General features: G+C 41.0%; 2 protein-coding genes across 2 annotated transcripts in view; both read left to right on the forward strand.

Annotated features, from left to right (window-relative positions):
- PRELID2 (PRELI domain containing 2) overlaps window positions 1-24,368 on the forward strand; it is a 1,077,378-nt gene that overhangs the window by 726,151 nt on the left and 326,859 nt on the right. The gene's annotated exons all lie outside the window — the stretch shown is intronic.
- Window positions 1,094-23,806, forward strand: PLAC8L1 (PLAC8 like 1). Its single transcript, XM_050794042.1, has 4 exons — window positions 1,094-4,517; window positions 9,586-9,722; window positions 22,526-22,662; window positions 23,545-23,806. The coding sequence occupies exons 1-4, from the start codon at window positions 4,396-4,398 to the stop codon at window positions 23,683-23,685; spliced, it is 537 nt and encodes a 178-aa protein (XP_050649999.1). The 5' UTR covers window positions 1,094-4,395; the 3' UTR covers window positions 23,686-23,806.

Consider the following 24,368-nt stretch of genomic DNA (forward strand, 5'->3'; position numbering starts at 1 on the left):
TTTAAATATATATATACAGATATATTTTTAATGGTAGAATTATTTTTTTTATTATACTTTAAGTTCTAGGGTACATGTGCACAACGTGCAGGTTTGTTACATATGTATACATGTTTAAATATTTCTTGAATTCTTTTTTGTATGTAGTTGCTTTTTTTTCTCCCCTCCCCTCCCCTCCCTTCCCCTCCCCTTCCCCCCTCCCCTCCCCTCCCCTCTCCTCTCCTCTTTTTTTTTTTTTTTTTTTTTTTTGTGACAGGGTCTCACTCTGTGGTCCAGGCTAGAGTGTAGTCATGCAGTCAGAGCTCACTGCAGCCTTGATCTCCCAGGTGATCCTCCTGCCTCAGCTTCCCAAGTAGCTGGAACTACAGGCATGCAGCACCATGCCTGGCTGGTTTTTTTCTTTAATCAAGAAATGTTTCTTAGATTCTTTCTTGTATGTGCTTTTAATATGGAATTAAAGCCATTCATTTCTCTTTATATTCAGTTTTATGGTTTGTTTTTTCTTTTTATCTGATTTTTGAATAAATGAAAATACATGATTCAGCCAGATTTGGTGGCTTGTGCTTGTAATCCCAGCCCCTTGGGAGGTTGAGGTGGGAGGCTTCTTTGAAGTCTGGGCAATATAGTGAGACCCTGTCTCTAAAAAAAATTTTTTTTTTTTTAAATTAGCCAGGTGTGGTGGTTCATACCTGTAGTCCCAGTTACTTAGGAGGCTTAGGCAGGCAGATAACTTGAGCCTAGGAGTTCAAGACTACAGTGAGCTGTGATCATGCCACTATACTCCAGCCTGAGTGACAGGGTAAAACCCCATCTCTTGAAAAGAAAGTTCAAAAGTCAAAACCAAGAAAATTCTTACTCTCTGGCACCACATTCCCACTTACTCTATAGCTAACTATTGTCATTGGTTTCTGGAGTATCTTTCCTGTGTTTCTTTTCCCAAAAATAAGTGAATATTTATACTTTAGTTTCTCCTTTCTTATATAAGAAGTAGCATTATATATATATATATAATATCATGTTTATATATAAATTTATATATAATTTGCTATATATATATTATAATTATTTTCTATCTTGCTTTTTTAGTTAACAACGTAGCCTGGACAGTTTTCTACTTTGGTTCATAGAAATCTTTTTCTTGGCCAGTCATGGTGGCTCATGCCTGTAATCCCAGTACTTTGGGAGGCTGAATGGGGAGGATCACTTGAGCCCAGGAGTTCAAGACTCACCTGGGCAAGACTGCGAAATCGTGTCTCTACGAAAAATCTAAAAATTAGCCAAGTGTGGTGGCATGGGCCTGTAATCCCAGCCTCTTGGGAGGCTGAAGCAGGAGGATCACTTGAACCTAGGAATTCGAGGCAGCAATGAGCTATGATTGTGCTACTGCACTCCAGCCTGGGTGACAAAGTGAGACCCTATCTATTTAAAAAGAAAAAATCTTTTTTTCTCTTTTTTCTTCCCTCCTTCCTGTTTTGCCCCTCTTCTTTCCCTCGCTCATGTAATACTATTGTAAAAGTGTACCATAGTTTATTCAACCAGTCTCCATGGATGGACATATAGGTTGTTTCTAAGTTTTTAATATTTTATAGAATTTGTATAGAATGATACAGTGAGTAACCTCATGAATATGTCATTTCACTTTTGTGGAAGTACATCTTCAGAGTAAATTTGTAGAAGTGGGCCTGTGGGTCTGAGGGTAAATGCATGTGTAGTTTTGTTAGCACATATATGGTCAAAAGCCACATATTTTTTCTTTGATGCGGGGGCATGTTGCTGGTGGTGCTGAAGGAATAGCAAGGAAGCCACATGAAGAAACAGGTCAAAGTGACTCGCTCAGGATCCTATATATTAGCAGCAGAGTTGAATTAGAGCCCTGGCCTCCATCTTCATTGCAGTACACGTAGACGACAAGGAATTCGTGCATGGAAAACAGGAATGTATTTGACTAAGACCAGTGTTACCAGGGCCATTAGGAGGTCAGAGAAAGGAGAAGTTTATATGGACCCCACTCGGGTAGAAAATACTTCACCCCAAAATTTACAGCATCAATAAGGTTTGTAATGGCCCTCTGCTGTGTGCATAGAGCTTGTATTCGTGTGTTTTCTTTTCTTTCTTTCTTTCTTTTTTTTTTTTGAGACAGAGTCTTGCTCTGTCATCCACACTGGAGTGCAGTTGCATGATCTTGGCTCACTGCAACCTCCGCCTCCCGGGTTTAAGCAATCCTCTTGCTTCAGCCTCCTGAGTAGCTGGGATTACAGTGCCTGCCACCACGCCTGGCTAATTTTTGTGTTTTTAAGTAGAGACAGGGTTTCACCATGTTGGCCAGGCTGGTCTCAAACTCCTGACCTCAGATGATCTGCCCGCCTCAGCCTCCCAAAGTGCTGGGATTACAGGTGTGAGCCACTGCGTCTGGCCTAGTATGTTTTTATATTGCTATAAAAAACTACCTCTGATACTGGGTAATTTAAGAAGAGTTTTAATTGACTCTGCTCCACAGGCTATACAAGAGGCATGGCTGGGGAGGCCTCAGGAACCTACAATCATGGAGGAAGGGTGAAGGGTAATGTTAAAGATACATTTTGATCACTTCTAGGACCTTCTGATGTAAAGGCGTATTTGTTAAAATCACACCCAGAGCTTTTATTGTAAGGGTACTTTTTTTTTTTTTTTTTTTTACACTTTCAGAACTTTCCAATGTAAACATACATTTTGAGTACTTCTGGAACTTTTCATAGTTAAGGTACATTTTCTATTTTGCAATTAGAAATATGTGGAATAGTTATTTTTTGGCACCTTGAGAATATTCAGTTCTCAATCTTTTTTATCTAACGGTTTTAATGCTTCTGAAGTTCCTGGTAAGTTGTTATGTTGGGGCTCTGCAAAATGGTGATATTCTAATGCTATTATTTCTTTTTCATAAATATTTGGCATTCTTTTGTAAAGCACATGCCTTTTTTATTCTTTTCATTTTATTTTTAAGTGAAAAAGCTGTGTAGCATGTGGATTAGTCACTTCATACAATAGACATTTGATTAGAAAAGTTGGGTGCAAATGAAATGTAAAAATATGGAGTCATAGCTTACATGTACAATGGTGGTTTATTCTTCAAAGGAATCTTACTGTAAATCTTTTTTTTTTTTTTGCAAAGCTAGTATCACCTCTTAATGTCTGTTATTCTTATAAACCTGAATTTTCATGTAGGGCACATTTGTTCAACAAATTATTGAGAGCTTTTTATGTGCCAGACACTTTGGTAAGCACTTGGAATAGAGTAGTAAGCAGAAAAAACATACCTGTCCTTAATATAGGGTGCATCCTTACAGTTAAGAAGACAATGAAAGTTGCCCAGGCTGGTCTCCCTTGATTGAAGGCAGTTATGAAACTGTTTTTTGTGAGGAATCTTGATTTGGAAGGTATTATAGGCTTTTCCTAACAAACTGGTTCAAGTAAATGCTTTGAAGTTCAGAACCCTAAACAACCATTCTCTATGGGTCTGATGAAAAGAATATGTGGTATAATTGGCAGTATCCTCCTGATGTCTTTCTAATGTAATGTCGAATTATGATTGCAGATGCCTTTCCTCAACGTGAAATTTTGCCTAATTTTTTGTCTTAGGATATTTCCCCATGTTTCTAGGGTCCACACATCCATAAGACGTGTTCTAGAAGCATGATTCAGAGGTGTTGTGAGGACATCACCAGGCAAGCTCTGCTTTGGTTACTAGATTCCATATGGACTGGGTAGGAAAGAAGAAACACCACTTTCCTGGCATTACCAATGAAGTTAATGGAAGAGCAGAGAATTTCTAGAAGTTCTGAAAAGGCTTTGAGGCTTGTGGCAATCTACCATAGCTCAAACTTGAGGAGACCACCTTTCATAAGTTGGATTCAAATACAATACCTTCCCTGAAAGACATTTTTTTGCTCCACTTTTGGGTTGGCTGTGGGACTTGCATTATTTTGCTAAATTGGACCAGCAGTTCTGGGGATGAAGAGAGGTCCCTGCTGCTTCTCAGTCACATGGCATGGCAGAAATCTGCAGCCTTCGGAATCTTCCAAGGAACAGTCAAGTGGCACTTAGCTAGATAAATGTTTACTAGAGGCATCTCTTAAAACAAAGAGTTTTCCACCAAAGATAAGTCTTTTTCTACTTACTCTATAATCCAGCAGTATCTCCCTATAGATTAGTAAGATGAATGTGTCCACAGTTAGGTGTATACCTGTCTTTTAAGAAAAAAGATGTCTGTCAGTTACACTGCTATGACCTCAGGTTCCAGAATATTAAGGGAACATTCTTTCAAGAGATGTTTCACTTTGGACTAATCCTAAGTTTAGAAACCAGCTTATTGCCAAAGGGAAAAAGGATAGCCCAAGTGACAAGAAAACACTTCTCACTATGAATTGGTTTGGAAGTAACTTCTTCAAGTCTCCTGAGGATCTTTCCTTACTCAATATACACTCACCTCTGTTGTCATGTATGTCATCTGAAGATGAACAATATTTTATTTCCAGCTTGAGGTAGGGAATAGGATGAATTTTTCCCCTAGCTTTTGCTCTTTAGTTGGTCTATCAAATCAACCTCTGCTTACAAGGAGCCAGGGAAAAGAAAACTGGGCTTGGGAAGAAAGTGGTTGATATCTTTTCTCCATGTAAACTTGAAAAAGGGCACCTGATTTGTTCCTTCTGGCCTTTCTTGGCTGGTGACAAGAAAAGGGCTGGCTTGGGTGAAATGGTATTTATTTATTCTTAACTTAAAATGTGGAACCCTGACCAAGCAGAACTTTATTTTTAGAGACTGCCAATCATTTCTACCCGTTTGAAATAAAAACTCAAGGGTTTTGGCTTCAGCTGAATTGGAAATATTCAAGGAGGCCTAGGTGCAAGGCAAAATGATTTCTCAGTACTTCCAGGTGTGATTACAGAAGAGTGACATGAAACATCAAGGCTGAAGGACCAGGCATGTGGGAGAGGTGGTAGGGCTTGTGCTAGAAGAGGAAGAGGAATTGAGTGAAGTCAAAAAGGGGGAAAAGTATGTATCTCATCTATCAAACTTTAGCAGGAGTTAGCCTTCTACCTCCTGAGTTAAAGCCTCCCTCAGCTTCTGAGGGTTAGGGTCACCAACCGTCTTGGTTTGCCTGGAACTGTACTGGTTTTAGCACTAAAAGTTCCCTATCCTGGGAAAACCCTTGGTCCTGGGCCAACTGGAATGATTGGTTACCCTGACTGAATTTTTTTTTTTTTTTTAAGAGATGGGGTCTGAGGCCAGGCGCAGTGAGTGGCTCATAACCTGTAATCTTAGCACTTTGGGAGGCCGAGGTGGGCAGATCACCTGAGATCAGGAGTTTGAGACCAGCCTGGCCAACATGGTGAAACCCCGTCTTTACTAAAAATACAAAATTAGCTGGTGTGGTGGTGCATGCCTGTAATCCCAGCTACTAGGGAGTCTGAGGCAGGGGAATCGATTGAACCCCCGAGGTGGAGATTGCCGTGAGCCGAGATTGCACCATGGCACTCCAGCCTGGGCGAAAGAGTGAAACACTGTCTCAGAAAAAGAAAAAAGAGATGGATCTTGCTCGTGGGTTTAAGCAATCCTCTCACCTCAGTCTCCCTTGTAGCTGGGATTTTAGGTGTGCACCACCATGCCTGGCCATCACTCTGAATCTTAAGGTATTTGGGTAGCACATATGACAACTGAAAACCTGGTCCAGCTTTCCTTTCTCCTTCCTTTGTTTCTGAGAAAAGTATACAGAGTGCCCTAGAGCATACACAAGATCCTGAAGTTAGAATAATAACAGTGGCCATCAACTTCATGCCTACTACGTGTCAGGTACATGATCTTGTCTAATACTCTGGCAACTGAGGAGCTAGGATATTTTAAATCAAATTTTATGGAGGAGGAGACCAGAGCTGAGGGTTGTGACAGTTGTGTTTTCTAAGATCAAACAACTAGAATGTAACTATTTGAACTTTTTTGTGTCTGAAATTAAAATCTTTGCTCTTTCTACTAGATGAAGAACTTGTGAAATTTGATAGGTAAATGAGCATCTTCTCTGGTTTAGCAGAGCTTTGTGGCCATAAGCTTCATCCACTGTTTGCATACTCATTCCTGTTCTTCATGGTAGCATAAGATTCCCTGAGTGTAGAATATAGAAAATCTGTCTAGGAAGCTACAAAAACTACTTGAGTCTGATACCTGTAGCAGCCCCTGAATAATCTTTCAGTTCTTAATGAACTACTGAGTTCCTGGTACATGGAAGATACTCAGTGAAAGGTAGCTATGGTTGTTATTTTAATTACAACACGTGAGCAATCATTTTGAACTGAAATGTCTTAGCCAATGTATGTCAATTCAAACATTTTAATATAAAAATAACCGAAGACTCGGTATTAAGGAAATAAATAATATATTTATCCTTGAGTTCAAAATTAGACAAACAGCCTAGACAATAAAGCAAGACCCTCATCTCTACAAAACATTAAAAAAATTAGCTGGGGATGGTGGCATGTGCCTGTGGTCCCAGCTAGTTGAGAGGCTGAGGCAGGAAGATCTCTTGAGCCCAGGAGTTCGAGGTTGCAGAGAGCCATAATCATGCCACTGAACTCCAGCCTGGGTGACAGAGCAAGACCCTGTTTCAGAAAAAGAACACACACACACACACACACACACACACACACACACACACACAAAAGGTAAACACAGAAAAAAAACCATTTTTTTTTTCCACTAAGGAAAAGCTATCCTCTTAGTTATTTGATTTGGAATGGATAGAACACAGTCTTCCTTGCTATAATAAATGGTGTCACACATATAATACTGAGTTAGAAGCAAAAATTCTATTCTAAGGCTGCAAGCTATAAATGGTTCATTCCTAATCCATGCATTTAGCCCTAAGAAATCCCTCTACTAAAAGATGATTGAAGCTCTTAGCCTAATGATGGAAGCACCAACTTGTGGCCATCACATTGAAAGGTAAATGCCTTTGTGTGGAGGCATGCAGAAAGCTAAATTTTAGGCTACGCTCTGCTTGTATTTCATCAATTCATGCCCAAGACCTGTGGCTTTACTAGAGAATGAAACACAGTAAAGTTCACATAAATTTGTAGCTAGCCTTGAGGAGGACTCAAATATAACAGAAGAGACAAGCGAATCTATTTGGTCCAATTCAACAAATACTTACCATGTACCCATGAGGTTTCAGGGTAGTGTGCGGGATACTGGGTATACAGGGAGGAACAGCATATGCCCCCAACCTCAGGGAGCCATATGGAGGGAGAGGAAATAAGACATATAAAAGTAGTTTCTTCAGGGCCAATTCAAATCAGCATAGATGTCTTAGTCTATTTCGGTTGAGGTAGCAAAATACCATAGGCTGTGTGGCTTAAACAAAAGAAATAATTTTCTCACAGTTCTGGAGAATGGAAGTCTGAGATTAGAGTGCCAGCACAACTGAACTCTGGTGAGGACTTTCTTCCTGGTTTGCAGTGTGCTGATGTGGCCTTTCCTCTGTACATGCATGTAAAGAGACAGCAATCTCTCTTAAGGCCACTTTTTTTTTTTTTTTTTTTTTTTTTTTTTTGAGACCGGGTCTTGCTCTGTTGTTTAGACTGGAATGCAGTGGTGCAATCTCGGCTCATTGCACCCTCTTCCTCTCAGGGTCAAGAAATCCTCCTACCTCAGCCTCCCAAGTAGCTGGGACCACAGGTGCATGCCACCATGCCTGGCTAACTTTTTGTATTTTTAGTAGAGATAGGGTTTCACCATGTTGCTCAGGCTGGTCTCGAGCTCCTGAGCTCAAGCAATCCACCTGCCTTAGCCTCCCAAAGTGCTGGGATTATAGGCGTGAGCCACTGTGCCTGGCCTAAGGCCACCAAACTTACTGAATCAGGATCTCACCTCTACAGCTTCCCTTAACTTTCATTACTTCCTAAGTGCCGTGTTTCCAAATACATTCACATTGGGGGCTAGAACTTCAACATACATGCATTTTGGGGAATGCAATGCAGTCTGCAGAAATGGGCCCTAACTTACATCATAACAAACATATTAAAATGTACTCATACATTTGTTATATCCACATATATATATATTTTTCTGTACAATACTTGAAAGAATTTTTATAATTTTGTTTTTGAGATTGTTTGACTATGAATAACTCATTTATTTATGACTAGTTGCTGCTTCTTTGCAACCATTCATATTTGGGAATTTTTGCGAAATGAAGTTATAAATTGTTTTCAAAATGTTAAATATTTGTATATTCGAAATTTGGCAATTAATAAAATTGACATAATGCTAGGTTTTTGTGTTTAATTGAGCATTAATTTATTTGCAGTTTTTATATTTTGAAGCTATTTTTTTTTTCCACAGTAGTTTCTTGAAAAGCTCGTCAGACCATGAGAACTGTCTACAATGCCTAATGGATAAAAGGGCTGGGGGTATTTCATAGTTCCACTTCACACTTCTAGACAGGTCACTTCCAACCTAACCTCTCTTCCAAGCTCTGGTACATCATTTCCAGGCCTTTGTTAAGTATTGTCTTGATTCTCACTGACATTTAGACTGAATATGTTCCAAACATCCCTACGTCGTATTCTCTTATTCTTTTTTTTTTTTTTACTTTTTGCCATCTCTCTTGCATTGACATCACCACCTAGCTAGTGGGAGACCACTGCAGTCACCATTACTAGTGTCCAAATCTACTGGTATCAGGTTTCAGAATGGCATGAATGCTTAAAAATTACCTGAAAGCCTTGTTTTATATTGATTTCTGTACCTAATTCTTGGAAATCTGTGCAGTTGGTCTGAGGGAAGGCTTGGGAATTTCTTTTTTTAACAAGCTAATGTGCTGTCATCTTTGGGAAGGTGTGGACATGATCAGTATTGATGGGATGAAAAAGAGATGTGGATCTTAATAAGATCCACAGTGTAACTTATACTATAATACCATGAAATTCCATTGGCTGTATTGCCAGAAATCTGAGGTAATGGGCTCCACAGCTGTTTCCAAGATGCCTCCAGGATGTTGTCTTAAGGGTAGTTAGGAACTGCCCATTCAGTTCAGTTCCTTCTCAGTATCCCTTCAGGAAAGGTTAAAAATCCTTGAGATGCAGCTCACTCAGAGTTACTTTGTCACACATCCCCTGGGCACAGTAAATGATGTCCTTCAATAGACAATAATCTCATGAGGTAGTTTTTTCATCAGAATCAATGGAAAGCAGAGAGGTAAAGTTGCTTAACCAAGGTCAAGCCTCCAGGAATGCTGGGATTTGAACTGAGGCCTCGATTCCACATTTGTGAATTTAACTATTTGAAACACTGAGGAAGTAGACTGGACATTGAGCTTGAATTTGCATGTCAGGATTTAGAACAATAATTCTATTAATAGAGATCAGGCAAAAAGCCAGAAGAGAAGGTATGATGGAGGAGGAGAAGGGAGGGAGATGGCAGGGTCTATCTGGGCTATGAATTATGAGCCTCTTGGCATCATTGGGTCCCTATCTCTTCTTTATGGTTCTGACTTGGCTTAATGGTTATTGTTCTGAAACACCTTTGTTTCCAAGTTAATCATCATCCTTGACTCTCCAGGGCCCATGTACCAGCCAGTGCTGTGGTGAAGCAGCCTGTTCGGGGAGCCAGTGGCAGGACGACAATCACAGCAATTGTCCAGACTGGCGGGGGCTGGAGCACCGGTCTCTTCAGTGTCTGCAGAGATAGGAGAATTTGTACGTTTTTCCTCCTCATTTAAGTTCCTCCTTACTATTTTCTTTTCCAAGACATCAGTGAGTGGAAAAGCTACAGCAGGCACAAGGAAAGAAATTAAATGGTTTCAGAATAACTGGACTAATCGTTCAGTGACTCAAATGTACTCCTTGTCTGGAAAAATCTTGCTTTTCAGAGATATGGATGCTTTTATAGAATAAGTGGTGCCTTCAAAGATTTCTAAATGACAGACTCCACTGTTGGCAAAGTGCATAAAATGAGCTTTCTTATCCAGTGCTGGTGGGAGTGTAAATTGCTACAACTCTTCTGGGGGATGGTTTAGCAATCCATATAGAAAGAACTTCAGCTGTTGCACAGCTTTTGACCCAGTAATTACATTTTTAGGAGTCTAAGGAAATAAATCATGTGCAAAGATTTAGCAGGAACATTAAATTTTGCAGCATTAGTTATTACAGCAGAAACCTGGAACAACTTAAATGTCCGACAAGAGGAATCCACACAATGAATTATTATACAGCCACGAAAAGTCATATTGTAGAATAATATTTAATGAGATGAAAAGATGATTTGGATACATTTTTAAGTTAAAGAAACACATTGCAAACCTGTGCACAGTAGATGCCATTTTTTTTGGAGAGAGGAAAACATTTTTTAAATGTCTGGAAGAATACAAATACAAATATTTATAGCAGATGTCTCCAGATGGTAGGTTAATGGATAATGTTTATTTCCTTTTTGCTTTTCTTTTTTCAGTTGTCTTGGAAGAATACGTAGTACTCATATCAACAAGAACAATCACAAAAAGAAACTCCCTTCCTTGACTGAAATCCTTTCAGACACTGGTTAGACACTTTCAGCTCTAAAGAGGGGCAAATAACACTGTCTTTTGGCTACATGAGTCCCCCCTGGGCTTAGAGTTCAAAGCTCATCAATTCTATTTTTACCTTAGGACATTCTGACCCATCTTTGGTACCACATGTCAGGATCCCCTTCCAGGACCTGATGGTCTTGCCCTAGGGAGCAATTGGATCACAGCTTCTCTCTGGGAGGAGGGAGGGTGTGTGTGATGGCTGAGGGTCAGTCTCTTAAGTTCAAAATCCAACAGACCCTGGGTAAAATATTTTTGAAGGATATAGCAGCCTTCTGGGAAGATCTGAATTTGTACTAAAGCCTCGCAGGACATACCAACCAGAGAACTCTGAGTAAGTACTCATTCAGCTGAATCTTCCCTGTGACCCACAGCTTGGCAAGTCTCTTCCTGTCACTGCTACCCATAGGATTTCTGACCAGACAATTATGGAAGCTGTTCTCTGGTTCTCTCAGAATTCTTCCTGATTCTCTGCTCTTTTCATGACTTTGGTAGTCACCCAGTACTAAGGTACAGAGAGCATAGAGTAGCCATGCACAAATGTGCAGATCTGGTCCCAGAGTAATAAGTGGACCATTTTCTTTCATAGATTATGGTTGGCGGTTGGGGGAACTTCAGTGCACTTGTAACTAGGGCAAAGCCTGGACTGTGGTGTAGTGGTTAGGAGAACAGCTTCGTATCATATATACACCTTGAATCCTAACTCTGGCTCTTACTGGCCATGTAACTTTGAACAAGTCCTTTGGGTCTTCATTTTTCCACCTCTAAAATGAAGATAATAAAGGTGCCTACCTCAAGGGTTACTGTAAAGATGAAAACAGATCATGTATAGAACCCACTCTTAACACTGGTTTGAGGCGTAACTGGATCAGTTAGGGATTTAGGGTTGCAAGCTGTACTAGGTTGAGTAGTGTCACCTTGAAATCCATGTTCACTTGGAACCTCTGAATGTGACTTTATTTGGAAATAGAGTGTTTACAATGTAGTTGAATTAAAGTCAATCCTTATTTATAAGAAGAGAGAGATTTGGACACAGACACACAAAGGAGAAGGCCATGTGAAGACAGAGGCAGAGACTGGAGTGACACATCTGCAAGCCAAAGAGCTCCAGCAATTGCCAGCAACCCCCAGAAGCCAGGAAAGAGACAGGGAACAGATTTTCCCTCGGACACCCCAAAAGGAGCGAACTCTGCCAACACTTTGGTTTCACACCTCTAACCTCCAGAATTCTCCCATGAGAGAGTAATTCCTGTTGTTTTAAGCCAACCAGTTTGTGGTATTTTGCTACGGCAGCCCTAGGAAACGAACATATAAGCCAACATCGAATTTCATTAGAAGGCCATAGGATAGCTCATAGAATCAATGAGCCAGCTAAAAGCCAAGCCCAGAAAGGGACTAGACGCACTGTTATCAGGTGCTAGCTGACAGTCCGATCAGCTTTAAATGTTTTTATCTTTGTGTCATCCCCATCTGAGAATTGATGTTTCAGTGGAAGCAGCTCAATTTGCTCAGCTTGGATCATGTGCCTACTTCTTGACCAGGCCAGGGTTCTCTGAATGATAGTCCTACCAAATGGTTCACAATAAGGAAGGGATAATTTCCTAAATTTACTATTGGGGTGCAGCTACCAGGAAAATTCAAAAAAATATCATTACAATGCCCTTAGTAAATCTTAGCTATTAATATTACTGTTATTTAAAAAAATTATCCTTCAGCATGTTGAGAGCAAAGAGTGGATGAGTCAGAAGGTTTCTATAAGATGCTGCAGAATGATTTCTACATAATTCTAAGAGCACCTAGAAAAGCTGGTCAAGGAGTTCTCACTTCTCAGCCATACTGTTTGCCTCAAGCATTGCTTCACTGTTCACCTCTGCTCTCAACCCGCATCAACGCTCAGGAACACCAACCACACTTCCTGAGGATTCCCTGGTTGTCCACTTGAGAGCCCATTCTAGTGAGAAGGGGAGAAGAAAGGATATGTGGAGAAATACAATATTCTTTACAATTGGCACGAAGGAAAGGCCATGGATAGGGTTCAAGGTGATTTCCAATGTTGTGTCGTAATTTTTGTTCCCTAGTTGTGCTTCCATGTTGTGACTGCTCGTAGTGTTTTAAAGTTAATTGTCTTAGAAGAAAACCTAAAGGTAATATATTACTGTGTACACTCATTATCTGCACTGTAATTCTGAGGATGCTGCTGGAGTGTGAGTGCTACAAGTCTTTGATTTCTTCCCCTCCTTATTCAGAAAGACTTTTAACTGGGGATTGTTTTGTCCACAAAGTTTTATTTCGAGTAAATCACTGTGTACATCGTTTTGACAGACTTGGGAACAAAGGGAGATCTTCTCATGACTGTTCCATGCCAGATTCCCATCCTGGGACATTTTTCCTTCAATTGCTGAGAATTATTGCTACAATTTGTCATCCATTAAGCAAAGGGTACATTATGAACAGCAGTGATTTCCATTTCTTTTTGACATTTTGCTTCTTCATTTTATTGTAATTACGTATTTTAAGTGCCTCCTTCTTCCCACCTCTGTGTTTTCATCTGAATTCACACTGCACTGGGATTAGCAAATGGGTGTCTCTGTGTCCTTTGAAGATAGAGTAGCTGAGAGCTCAGATGTGAAGATTAAACTGAAGTGAAATAAGTGGCTGCTAAGTGGCATTGTGAGTAAAAGACTGGGCAGTCCAGCTTTGGGAATGTTTGTGATGTGGCCTCAGAGAAGGTTTATGCGGAAGGTGTAATCAACTCCTAATTCAGCTCATGTTTCAACCATGTTTACTGAGTTTCTTCCCATGTATAGGCACAAGGTGGGTGATACAGACATATTAGTGAATAGGTCAGAGACAGTGTCTTAGAGGAGATGGATAATAAACAAATCTATAGGCCGGGCACGGTGGCTTCCCACCTATAATCCCAGCACTTTGGGAGGCCAACGCGGGCAGATTACCTGAGGTCAGGAGTTCGAAACCAACCATAGCCAACATGGTGAAACCCCATCTCTACTAAAAATACAAAATTAGCTGGGCGTGGTGGTACATGCCTGTAATCCTAGCTACATGGGAGGCTGAGGCAGGAGAATCTCTTGAACCCGGGAGGCAGAGGTTGCAGTGAGCTAAGATTGTGTGACTGCACTCCAGCCTGGGCGACAGAGCGAAACTGTCTCAAAACAAAACAAACAAAACAACAACAGCAAAAATCTGTAAACAAAACAATTGCAGTTGTGAGAAATGCCATGAAGAAATTTAACAGAGTGTTATGAAAGGCAATGACAGGAGAATGGGGTAAAGGACAGCCTCTCTGAGGAGCTGACTGAAGTTGTTACCTGAAAGATAGGAAAGAATCAGCCACTCAAACAGCTTCCCTGTAGCGAGCATTGTAAGCACCAGGCAGTAAAGAGACTGATGTGTAGTAGGAATTATCAGATACCCAAGGTGGGAAGAAGAAAGCAAACCAGAATTTTCCCTGGTTTTCTGGAAAAGGAAGGAGTCATGAGAAGACGTTGGACTGGGATTTGTGTCCTCACACTGCATCTCACGTAACCTGTAGACTCCCTGAAAGCAGGGACCACAGTTTTCTTGTTCAATGCTCTGACGCCCAGCAGAGCACTTAGACCACAGGAGACACTTAAACATATTTGCTGAGTAACACATAAATGAATTTTAACTTGTATTCTCACTTGCTTCTTTGTCGTATTTAATTGAAAAACTCATAGAGCCTCAGAGTTAGAAGGGATCTTGCAAGTCAGCTTGTCTGGTCCCCCATCTGTTTGCCTAAATCCCCTCTGCAACATGCCAAGACCTGACAGCCTTGACTTTCTGAGCACTTCCAGGCAGGAGGGCTCATTTTCTTTGGACCCAGTTCACCACTTTAAAAAATTATTTTGAATAGACTGCCATGCACATAATGCAGAATTCAAAAGTACCTACCTTTTTCGTATATGAAAAGCAAGTAGTACTCCATCCTTGCGCTCTATCCACCTGGTTTTTCTCTCCAGAGTCAAATACCTTTACTTGAGTCCAGATATAGTCTATATACTTATACAGATATAAAAATCTAAAAAGTTAAAATAGATGTTTAATTATAAAAGTATTATATAATCATTATAAAAAAGAAAAATGCAAAAAACTATAAAGGAAATAAACAGCATCCTGTAATCCCAGCTCTTGGAGATAAATATTGTTAATATTTTGGTATCTGTCCTTCTAGATGTTTTGCTTGTGTGTGTGTGTGTATAATTTATACAAGTGGTAGCACTGTAAACACATACTGTCTAGCACCTTTGGCTTATTTTAATTTAATAATATATCTCACATCACATTCTTCTGAAAGAAGTATAAAAGAAAAAAAACATATCTAGGTGATCAGACCATATCAACATATCCGGAGCTAATTTCTTAAAATTCAGCAAAGATTCGGCTAGGCGCTGTGACTCGGCCAAGTGCTGTAATCCCAGCACTTTGGGAGGCCGAGGCAGGCAGATCACAAGGTCAGGAGTTTGAGACCAACCTGGCCAATATGGTGAAACCCTGTCTCTACTAAAAATACAAAAATTAGCCAGGATTTGTGGTGGGCTTCTGTAATCCCAGCTACCTGGGAGGCTGAGGCGGGAGAATTGCTTGAACCCAGGAGGCGGAGGTTGCAGTGAGCTGAGATTGTGCCACTGCACTCCAGCCTGGGTGACAGAGCGAGATTCTGTCTGGAAAAAAAAAAAAAACCTGCAGAGATTCCATTGTATGAATGTACCATAGCTTATTTATCTGAAAATCTCCATTGATGGACCTTTATGTGGTTTCCAGACTTTGCCATTCAAACCAATGCTATATGACTATCACTGCACGGATGTCATTTTGCATGTGTGTGAGTATGTCTGTTGGATAACCACTAAAGAGTAAACCTGCTGGTCAAATAGTATGTGCTTTTTTTTTTTTTTTGAGATGGAGTCTCGCTCTGTCGCCCAGGCTGGAGTGCAGTGGCCGGATCTCAGCTCACTGCAAGCTCCGCCTCCCAGGTTTACGCCATTCTCCTGCCTCAGCCTCCCGAGTAGCTGGGACTATAGGCGCCTGCCACCACGCCCGGCTAGTTTTTTGTATTTTTTAGTAGAGACGGGGTTTCACCGTGTTAGCCAGGATGGTCTCGATCTCCTGACCTCGTGATCCGCCCGTCTCGGCCTCCCAAAGTGCTGGTATTACAGGCTTGAGCCACCGCGCCTGGCCTAGTATGTGCTATTTTAAATGTTGATAGATGTTGCCAAATGACTTTCCATTTGGAAGTTGTACTAATTTACACTCCCACCAGCAATGTATGAATATGACCCATTTCTTTTCTGAGCATCTCATTGTTAGAAAGTTCTGCCTCTTTTGCAATAATTGATCTGAAATGTGCCTCGCTGAAATTTCCACCCACCTTTCCCACTTCTACTCTCTGGGGCTCCACACTCTGGTTTTGTGTAGGTTTCTTTTCTTTCTCTTCACTTTCCTATGAGTTAGAAGGATGAATAATGAGCAATATTCCACACATGTGGGTGGAGCCCATCTCAGAGAACAGGCCTGGATCATTTATACTGCGGGTGCTTACATAACCACCAGGCCTTTAGGTGTAAGAGGAAGAAGCTAAATTTACCCCTTTTGAACCTGAGCTCCTTAAAAAAAAAAGACAAAAACAATTTTTTTCTTTTTTACTAGTAACAAATGAATACATTTACCTTGCAAAAAACGAAACATTACAGAAAAGGGAAGCATGTCCCTTCTTTTAATTTTATTTATTTATTTATAGAGGTAGGGTATTGCTTGTTGCCCAGGCTGGAGTACAGTGGCATAATTACAGCTCATTATAACCTCGGACTCCTAGGTTCAAGTGATCCTCTTGCCTCAACCTCTAGAGTGACTAGGACTACAGGTGTGTGCCACTATGCCTGGCTAATTTTTAATTTTTAATTTTTTTTTTTTTTTTTTGTAGAGATGGAGTCTTGTTATGTTTCCCAGGCTGGTCTCAAACTCCTGGCCTCAAGTGATCCTCCTGCCTTGGCCTCCCAAAGTGTTGAAATCTTAGAGAGTTTCCTTCCTGATCTTTTTCTCTATATTTCTCTATATTTATAATGTAAATGGTATTATGTATTCTGCTGTGCATATCATTATGCAGTTTGATTTTTTAAAACTCAAAATTTGTCTTAGAGATTTAACTCTGTTGGTTCTTTTTTTTTTTTTTCCAGTTGCCCAGGCTGGAGTGCAGTGGCACAATCCCGGCTCACTGCAAACGCTGCCTCCCGGGTTCACGCCATTCTCCTGCCTCAGCCTCCCAAGTAGCTGGGACTACAGGCGCCCACCACCACGCCCGGCTATTTTTTTGCATTTTCAGTAGAGATGGGGTTTCACCGTGTTAGCCAGGATGGTCTCAATCTCCTGACCTCGTGATCCGCCCACCTTGGCCTCCCAAAGTGCTGGGATTACAGGCGTGAGCCACCGTGCCCGGCACTCTGTTGGTTCTTAATTGATCTTTTGTATTCCACAGTATGTATTGTTGTACCGTTATAGTTTATTTGTACTTCAGAATATTAATATACATTCATGTTGTTTTAAATTTAAAGTTACAAGTAATGCTGCAGTGACTTTTCTTGTACCTGTTGTACCTGCCTCTTTGTGAGCATGTATAAGCATTGGTCCAGGGTGGACACTGATAAGTGGAATCACTGGGTCCTAGAGGATGTAACATTTTCATAGATTCAGCAAAAATGCCTTCCAAAGTGACTGTGCTAATTTCTACTTCCATCTGTGTGTGGAGTACCTATTTCTTCATGACTCCCCACAATATATCATATTAACAATTTTTTTCTTTTTTGAGACAGAGTTTCGTTCTTGTCGCTCAGGCTGGAGTGCAGTGGTGCGATCTCGGCTCACTGCAACCTCCGCCCCTGGGTTCAAGCAATTCTCCTGCATCAGCCTCCTGAGTAGCTGGGATTACAGGCACCTGCCACCACGCCCGGCTAATTTTTTGTATTTTTAGTAGAGACAGGGTTTTGCCATGTTGGGCAGGCTGGTCTTGAACTCCTGACCTCAGGTGATCTGCCCTCCTTGGCCACCCGAAGTGCTGGGATTACAGGCGTGAGTTACTGCCCCTGGCCTGACAAATTTTTTAAAATTGGCATTATCATGGATAATAAGTGGTTTCTGGATGTCTTAGTATTCATTTTCAATGACATTGAGCAACCTTTTGCCTTCATTATTGGCCATTTGTATTTGCTTTTCAGTGAGTTACCTGCCCATGTCCTATGCCCATTTTCTTCTTTTGTTTAATCTTCTATATGGTGATGTGCAGAAGTAGGTTTTTTTTTTTTTTCTTTTTTGAGACAGGGTCTCATTCTCTTGCCCAGACTGGAGTGTAGTGGCCCGATCTCGGCTCATGGCAACCTCCACCTCTCAAGCTCAAGGGAGTCTTCTGCCTCAGCCTCCCGAGTAGCTGGGATTACAGGCGCACACCACTACTGCCTGGCAAATTTTTGTATTTTTCGTAGGGATGGGGTTCACCATGTTGGCCAGGCTGGTCTCGAACTCCTGACCTCAAATGATCCACCCACCTCGGCCTCTCAAAGTGTTAGAATTACAGGCATGAACCACTGCGTCTGGCCAAGAGTTCTTTATATATTCTAGATACTTATCCTTGGCCTGTGATATGTGTTGCAAAGTCTTTTCCTAGAGAGTCTTTAGAACAAAGGATCCCGTCATCCTGATTTTGTGCATCCCTTCTTGGAGTGTGACCTGACAGTGTGTCCATATCCCACTGCATTCCTCACAGTACAGAGTAGCAACACTTGATGAAAGGATCTTTCTTAAAGAAGTTGAGGCCAGGCGCTGTGGCTCAGCCTGTAATCCCGGCACTTCAGGAGGCTGAAGTGGGCGGATCACCTGAGGTCGGGAGTTTGAGACCAGCCTGGCCAACGTGGCGAAACCCTGTCTCTACTAAACATAAAAAATTAGCCGGGCATGGTGGCGGGCACCTGTATTCCCAGCTACTTGGGAGACTGTGGCAGGAGAATTGCTTGAACCCAGGAGGTGGAAGTTGCAGTGAGCCGAGATTGTGCCATTGAACTCCAGCCTGGACGACAGAGGAAGACTTCATCTCAAAAATAAAGAAGTTGCCTGACTTAAGACTACCCTACAGGAATAAATGTAAAGTAGTGATAGGATACTGTCTAGCACACCAATCCACAACCACTGTGGCATAATAGATACATACATAAAACATGAGAACATAAGGCAATATGTATAGTAGTTCAGACTTTGGAACCAGACTACCTGAGTTAAATCTCACCTCTGCCTTTCAAATTGTGTGAATTTGGACAAATTACTTAAATCTTCTGGGCCTCAGTATCCTCATCTGTAAAATGGGGATAAGAAGAGTACCTGTAGGATTGTTGCAAAGATTAAATGAGTTAATATGTGCAGAGTGATTTTAACAGGGCTTGGTACATAGTGAACTCTGTATAAATATTAGCTATTATATAATAAAAATTTGTCCTTCATAGTGTTTTTTTAAAATCACATCTGATTTCTGCTTCAAAGTACAGTAATTGAATTTGAGGTATGTTTCTTTCAGCATCTAGTACTACCCCCTAATGAACACTTAGATAACATGATTATATGACAAAAAAGATTAAAACTAAAAACAAAAGCATGTTTTTTTAAAAAAAGCATATGAGTCATAAAAATATTGTGCAAGAGTTCAAATGCACTTAAACAATTTCTGTACAAAATACTTACTGAGAATGGTGGGCACTTCTCTTTGCCAGTTAAAGTGGTGCAGCTGAGGCAATCGTGTAAACACTATTTATTAGTCACTTAGTTTGCCAGCTTTACAATTAAGCATGTTTTGATTAATTTTTTTTATTTACAGGGATTTACACTATTTTGTAATCCACACATAAAGTGAGAGTCAATTGATTTTTATGTGCCATTGATTTCAAAATCCCCTAATTCAAGGTTGCATACAGTGTGAGTACTCTGTACTCTCAGTAAATTTACTGGACCATTTGCTGTCCTCTAAGCTGTTCATACAAGTATCCAGGCTGGGTGGGACCTGCTGATCTACCTGAGATTACTTTTTAAATGTAGGGTGAAGTATCCCAGTCTTATTTGAGACTGAATTCAGAGTTTGCTTTGGGCCAAGAGATGTCTACAGTGGATGATTTAGTGACTCTCTTGAGACGCCCAAATAGATGAAATAGACGTTCTGATCTTTAAAGGCAGGCTGCTTTCTTCCCTGCCCCCATCCCTCATGCCCTTTGTATGCTTGTGCTACTTCATCCACTATTCGAAGTTGAAGTTCAGAGTCCTGGAGGCTTGGAGAGTCTACGATACAGAATTCCTAGCTTTTTGCCTCTTTGTCACTGAATTTGGGAGTGGGACTTTGAAGTGCTCACTGTGGGAGAACAAGGGGTAGCCAGAGGCAGGCCATTGTCAGGAAGCTCTTCAGTGTGCTGGTGTCATGGTATGTGAGCCTTTGCGTCTGGTGCACTAAAAGACAATGGTGACTACTTCACACTCACTAGAGTAGCTAAAATAAAAATGACTGACAATAGCAAATGTTGGTGAGGATGTGGAGCAATTAGAACTCTTGGCCAGGAGTGGTGGTTCATGCTTGTAATCCCAGTACTTTGGGAAGCCAAAATGGGAGGATTGCTTGAGCCCAGGAGTTCAGGCAACATACGGAGCCACCATCTCTACAAAAAATAAGAAAAAAGGTTAGCCAGGTGATATGGTTTGGATCTGTGTCCCCACCAAATCTCATAGGATTGTCATCCCCCATGTTGGAGATGGGGCCTGAGATTACTACATGGTACCAAGGGGGGATGGTGCCAAACCATTAGAAGCTGCCCCTGTGATCCAATCACAGTTGGATCCGTCCCCCATTGGTACCGTATAGTGAGTATGTTCTTATGAGATCTGGTTGTTTAAAAGTGTGTAGCACCTCTGCCTTTGCTCTCTTCCTCTTTCCCTGGCCACGTAAGACATGCCTGCTTCTCCTTAGCCTTCTGCCATGTTTGTAAGTTTCCTGAGGCCTCCCCAGAAGCAGAAGCTGCTATGCTTCCTGTACAGCTTGAGAAACCGTAAGGCAATGAAACCTCCTTTCTTTGTAAAGTACCCATTCTCAGGTATTTCTTTATAGCAATGCGAGAACAGACTAATACACTGGATGTGGTGGTGCATGCCTGTAGTCCCAATTACTCAGGAGGCTGGGATGAGACGATGAGAGGATCGCTTGAGCCTGGGAGGCTGAGGCTGCAATGAGCCATGATCGTGCCACCGCACCCCAGCCTGGGTGACAGAGTGACACCCTGCCTCAAAATAAATAAATAAATAAAATAGAACTCTCATGCATTGCTGATGGGAGTCTAAAATGGTGCAAATATTTTGGAGAACTGTCTGTCATTTCTTGTAAAGTTAAACATATATCTACCCCATAACCTAGCAATTTCCCTTCCAGGAATCCACCCAAATGAAATAAAAACATACGCCTGTGTAAATACTTACAGATGAGTCTTCATAGCAGTCTTATTAATAATAGCAAAAAATGAAATAATCAAATGTTTATCAATGGGAGAATGGAGAAACAATTTGTGGAATATTGATACAATGGAATATGACTCAACTCTAAAAAAAGAGACATTCACACAACAGCATAGATGCATCAAAAACATGATGTTGAACGAAAGAAGTCAGATACAAAAGCAAACATGATTTCATTTATGTGAAGTCCAAGAAGAGGCAAAACTCATCCATAAGAATAGATATTGGAACAATGGTTGCCTCTAGTGGGCAACGGGAGGGTTGGGATTGATTGGAAAGGGACACAAGAGCTCTGGGGTGAGAGCAATGTTCCACACGTTTGGTTACTTGGGTATATGTGATTGTTGACGCTCATCCAACTGAACACGTATGGCCTGTGCATTTTCTTTTATAAAAATTACGCCTCCATAAAATATTTATTTAAAAAATTTTTAGAGATTATGGTTAGCTTGGAATTTTTGAGGTTTCACAGTCCTAATTATTTGCATTCATCAGAGTTGTCATCTTTTACAATGCTAGATGACATAACATCTTAACTGTATATCAGGGGTTTTTAACCTGTGGTCTGTTAATAATTTTCAATGAATCCATGAACTCCGTGAAATTGAATGCACAATTTTGCATGTCTATGTGCGTGTAGTTTTCTTTTCCCTTGTGGACTGAGTTCATAGCTATCATTGTACTCTCAAAATGGTCTGTGACCCAAAACATATTTAGAATAGAACCCCTGCATTGGAAGGTTCATGCAGAATGTGTAGAAAACAATATCAGTAAAGATGAGTGAACTAATAAATGACAAATTGTTTCCGGTCGATGTTCAAGGAAACAAGCCCCTAATAGTTTGCAGATTGAAACTGGCAGATGTCAGTGACTCCAAGACACTAACATAAATTTGAATAACTTGGTCTGAGAAATAGAATAAAGCCCTGATAAGAATAGGAGGCAGAGTCAGTGTACTATAAAAAACCTTTCAATTACACTTATAGAAATAGATGTCTGTTATTCAAGAGTATACCATGTTTATTTTAAATATTGAAATTAGGTAGATGAACATAATGGAAGCAATAGTTATGATTCAACTGTAAAAAAATTATTTGATGCTTTTTCTCTTAACAGGAACAAAACAATTACCATAGTCAATGCTAACAGAATTGTATCAGGTTTAACAAAAGAAGGCAATTTTGATGTGGCTCAGTTATGGCAGTTTTCATACAATGAGTTTTGGGAATTGGTTATTTATTCTCAGTGTCTGATAGTAGGGAGACAGTGCAGCATTAAACTGGTGGCATAAAGTTTTAAATATTCTTTGAGATGTGAAGTTGCTCCAAGAAACCTGAGAACCTTGGCTTTTTTGGATGTGGTTATTGACAGGTTTCTGTGGTCTATTCTGTCCTATGTGTCTTGAGTGTGACATCGCCAGGCATTATGGAGAGTGTCTTTGTTGGCCGTTGTTACCTGGGTCCACCTTTGCACTGAGAATTGGCACCAGAGAGAGACATAAAATACAGGTAAGTGCGTCTGAAGGTATAAGTGAACCTGAATCTGTATGAAAACCTAGATGCCTTCCAAACCTGTGATTGTTCAAATAAAAAAAAGGGTGGGTGAGGATGTCGAAACATACCATGCCTTAGTGGGAAACTTTGAGAAAGGAAATACATTTAAAAATTTTATTCTTTACCAGGAAGTATAAGTTAATTAAAATACCATATTATTTTAGTAGAGATGGGGTTTTGCCACGTTGGCCATGCTGTTCTCAAAGTCTCAAGTGATCCGCCCCCTTTGGCCTCCCAAAGTGCTGGGATTACAGGTGTGAACCACCATGCCTGGCCCAGACTGATACATTTTTAAGTGGAAAAAAAAAAGTAAAGCACAGAAGTATGGAACTATTTAAAAAGACTTTATATGTGTATGTTTCTGTAGACATAGAATTTATCTGGAAGTGGTTACAAGACACTGGTAACAACGATTACTTCCAGGCAGGCAACTGGATGGCTGGGGACAGCTGGAGAGAGGGACTTATTTTTTACTTCCTGTCCCTTCTTACACTGAAATTTTAGGCCAGTGCACTTATTACCTCCTCCAAAGAAAGAAATAATTATACATATTAGGTCCTAAGAGAAAGAACCAAGAAGTTGATAGAGAAATCAGTGGTTTCAATTATAAAGGCCCATATCAGAGGTCCTAAGGGCAGGGCTCTGAATCGCAGGTATTGATTAGCAATTCAGCTGCTTGGCACTTATACAACTTAGTGTCCCTGGGCATTGGCTTAAGGATGTTGGTGAACCTTTGAAGTCGTGGTTGAAGGGCCAGGAGGTAATACTGTACAGGTCCCTGGGGAAGAAAAATGAGCCTGTGTGACTACAACAGAACAGACTCTGGTCTTGCCCTAGGGCACGCTGTGTGAAGACTGGCTGGCGGTGCACTGCTGTTGGCCTTTTTCCATCTGCCAGGTGGCCCGCGAACTCAAGATGAGGACCTCCCAAGTCTATGAAATCTGTGCAGTCCCAATGACTAAGGACACCCTGGTTTGACAGAGCGAGAAAACTCTTCTTCCTTACTCCCCAACACCCTCCTTTCAAAACTCTGAGTAGAACAACTGCTTTTTCCTAACTTTTTACTGAAATGGTATAAAAATAAATGATTTTCCCCCTATTGTCTCTACTGTTCTTCTTTCTCTACACATGTCCCTGTTGATGACTTTATCATTTGTCTGAATTTGCTATTTCAGTACAGCCATATAAAGCAGATCTAGAGGTGAGTTTTCTTGTTTGTTTGTTTGTTTATTTTCTGAGACAGAGTCTTGGCTCTGTCACCCAGGCTGGAGTGCAGTGGCACCATCTCGCCTTCAAGCGATTCTCCTGTCTCAGCTTCCTGAGTAGCTGGGATTACAGGCATGCACCAACACACCTGGCTAATTTTTGCATTTTAAGTAGAGACGGGGTTTCAACATGTTGGCCAGGCTGGACTTGAACTCCTGACTTCAGGTGATCCACCCTCCTCGGTCTCTCAAAGTGCTGGGATTACAGACGTGAGCCATTGCGCCCAGCCTAGGGGTGAGTTTTGTGCCTCCCCTTTCCTGCTGGAGTTTTGGAAGCTTGCATTTTCCCCTCCAGATTTCTACTGCCATCCTTTCTTTTTTTTTTTTTTTTGAGATGGAGTCTCACTCTGTCGCCCAGGCTGGAGTGCAGTGACCGGATCTCAGCTCACTGCAAGC

This window comes from Macaca thibetana, chromosome 6 (genome assembly GCF_024542745.1).
Source record: "Macaca thibetana thibetana isolate TM-01 chromosome 6, ASM2454274v1, whole genome shotgun sequence".
NCBI classification, from domain to species: domain Eukaryota; kingdom Metazoa; phylum Chordata; class Mammalia; order Primates; family Cercopithecidae; genus Macaca; species Macaca thibetana.